The following is a 2076-nucleotide window of genomic DNA, read 5'->3' on the forward strand; positions in this document are numbered from 1 at the left end:
AAAAAAAAAAAAAAAAATACTCCCAGAGTAGAGGATTTATTTAGGTGAGGTAAGAAGCTTCCCGGAGTCAGCCCTGAAGCAGGACTCACCCCAATTGCTTGAGGTAAATAGTAATCAACTTTTCCCACAATTCAGTTGGGTTGATTTTGACAAGCATGAAATGAGACTGGAATACACACTGGCATTACCCAATGGCACAGCCAAATATCATTCATCCCAGAGACTGCTCAGCAAGCCAGTCAAGGCCCTCTACTCTCTGGTGATTAATCTCTCTCTATTGCCCTTTGCAAAGCCCTTACTTATGACTAATCAGGCACCAGTGTGTATGGCTCATGCTCATCGCTAGCTTAAGTTCTTTTCATCCTGTCTAGGCAGGGTTGGCTTTGATGAGGTTCCTTCTCCACAGAGGCCTTCCCTGGTGAGTTCTTGACTCAGAATAGACAAAGTGCCCCTGTACTTTCCTTTCACAGAACTTACCACAACGGTAACTAAACAACTATTTGTTTGGCTACTCGGTGAATGGCTGTCTCCCCACTAGACTGTGAGCTTTGTAAGGCCCAGGATTACATCTGTTTGGCTGAAGTCTGTATCCTCAAGACATATCAGAGTGCTGGTTGTCGCATATACTCTAATATTTGAATGACCATACAAGTAAGTTTTTTTTTTTATTGCTAGAATATTTTCCTTCAAGACCTATATCAAAAGTTCTCTCTTCCACAAAGCTGTGAATTTCCCGAGCTGGAATAAATTTCTCCTTCCTATAGATTCCTACAAAACGTTTGTTAACTCCAGCCTTTAAAACCACCTTTATTTCATTGTGGCTAGTATCACACTGGTTTGCGACCGAGTCTGTCTTCCCGTGGACTGGTAAAGGTTAAAAGAAAGGCCCTGGCAGGTCAGCCTCATCCTTGAGACTCAGCGCCCGCAAAAGCTGGGCGGGGCTGGTTGGACCAGGTTGCATTGAGGCAGCGCAGGGCCCTGGCGAGGGAAGAAAGGCACGGGCCCAGCTTACCTTCTCTTTGACTGCTTGGTAGCTCTGCTGCAGCCAGCTCCGCCACCATCCCACGTCCTCCCTGTGGAAGACAGACACATCTGGCAGCCCCGCGGTGAGATTCCTGCCCGCCCAAGGATCCGGTCTGTTTCCCTTCAGATGTACCCCGCGGGCCGAGGCTTCGCCGACCACTTTCCCACCCCCTCACAATTCGACTCCACTCCGCCCTTTCAGGTCGGTCTGCGCCCGCGCTGATCTCATGTTCCCTACAGGGACTCTGCCACAGCACCCCAACCCTAGGAAAATTCAGGCCCTAGTGTCTAGGAGCAAAACGACGAGCTCACCCTTCCGCCATCTTGCCTGCATGACATCACCACTATTTACTGACCTTTGACTTCCGACACGGCACCGCCCCCTCAAGCACCGCCCCCGAGGCGCTCGGCCCAATCCTCGCGCCAGCACCGCCCTCAGCACAATCCCCGCCCCGCTTCATCATTAGACCCCGCCTCCCTCGACTCTGTCCAGTCTCTGTCCCGAGTTCGCCCTTAAACTCCGCCCCTGAACCCTCAGTTCAATCGTCATTCAGTCCTGTCCTGAGACTGCAGCTCCACCAAGCTTGACTCTTTATCAGTGTCCGCAGACGTCAGGTACGGTGGCTCCTGTGGACGATATCACCCGGCTAGCTGGACGGCGGAGAACTGGGAGCAGAGGGGAGGAGGAGAGACCGCTCGAACGTCAGGATCCCAGAACATAGGGTTAGGACCGCCCCCCTTTGTGAAACCAGCTGCGTAGCAACTGCTTTGTGTCACTTTGGACTAATTCTATAAGCCCATACTCTGGCCCAGAGTTTGGAGGAATAAGGAATTTAGAGGCGACTTCGATGCAGCCTATCGAGGGCTCCCGGCTTGGTGGGAGACAGACATTCAGTAATCTCAACTTTCGGTGGCCCAGCTCAGAACAACGCTAGCTGGAGGTACTCTGGAGAAATCCAGAGACAGCCTGGATTGAGTTCCACTGCGTTTGGAAGAGAGATTCCACAGCCCACATACTTTGCATCTTAGCTAAGGTCAACCCCTCCACCTGTG

At 51.5% G+C, this 2076-nt stretch overlaps 1 protein-coding gene across 3 annotated transcripts in view; it reads right to left on the bottom strand.

Annotated features, from left to right (window-relative positions):
- Positions 1–1396, bottom strand: part of BSDC1 (BSD domain containing 1) — a 31744-nt gene extending 30348 nt beyond the window's left edge. For all 3 annotated transcript variants that reach the window (XM_037738261.1, XM_037738260.1, XM_037738259.1), the window contains exons 1-2: positions 1336–1396; positions 1013–1073 (exon numbers count right to left, since the gene is read on the bottom strand). In XM_037738261.1, coding sequence (XP_037594189.1) covers positions 1013–1073; positions 1336–1346 — 72 coding nt within the window. In that variant the 5' untranslated portion in view covers positions 1347–1396. The remainder of the gene's footprint in view (positions 1–1012; positions 1074–1335) is intronic.
- Between the last annotated feature and the right edge of the window lie 680 nt (positions 1397–2076).

This window comes from Cebus imitator, unplaced genomic scaffold, assembly GCF_001604975.1.
Source record: "Cebus imitator isolate Cc_AM_T3 unplaced genomic scaffold, Cebus_imitator-1.0 Scaffold51, whole genome shotgun sequence".
NCBI lineage: Eukaryota > Metazoa > Chordata > Mammalia > Primates > Cebidae > Cebus > Cebus imitator.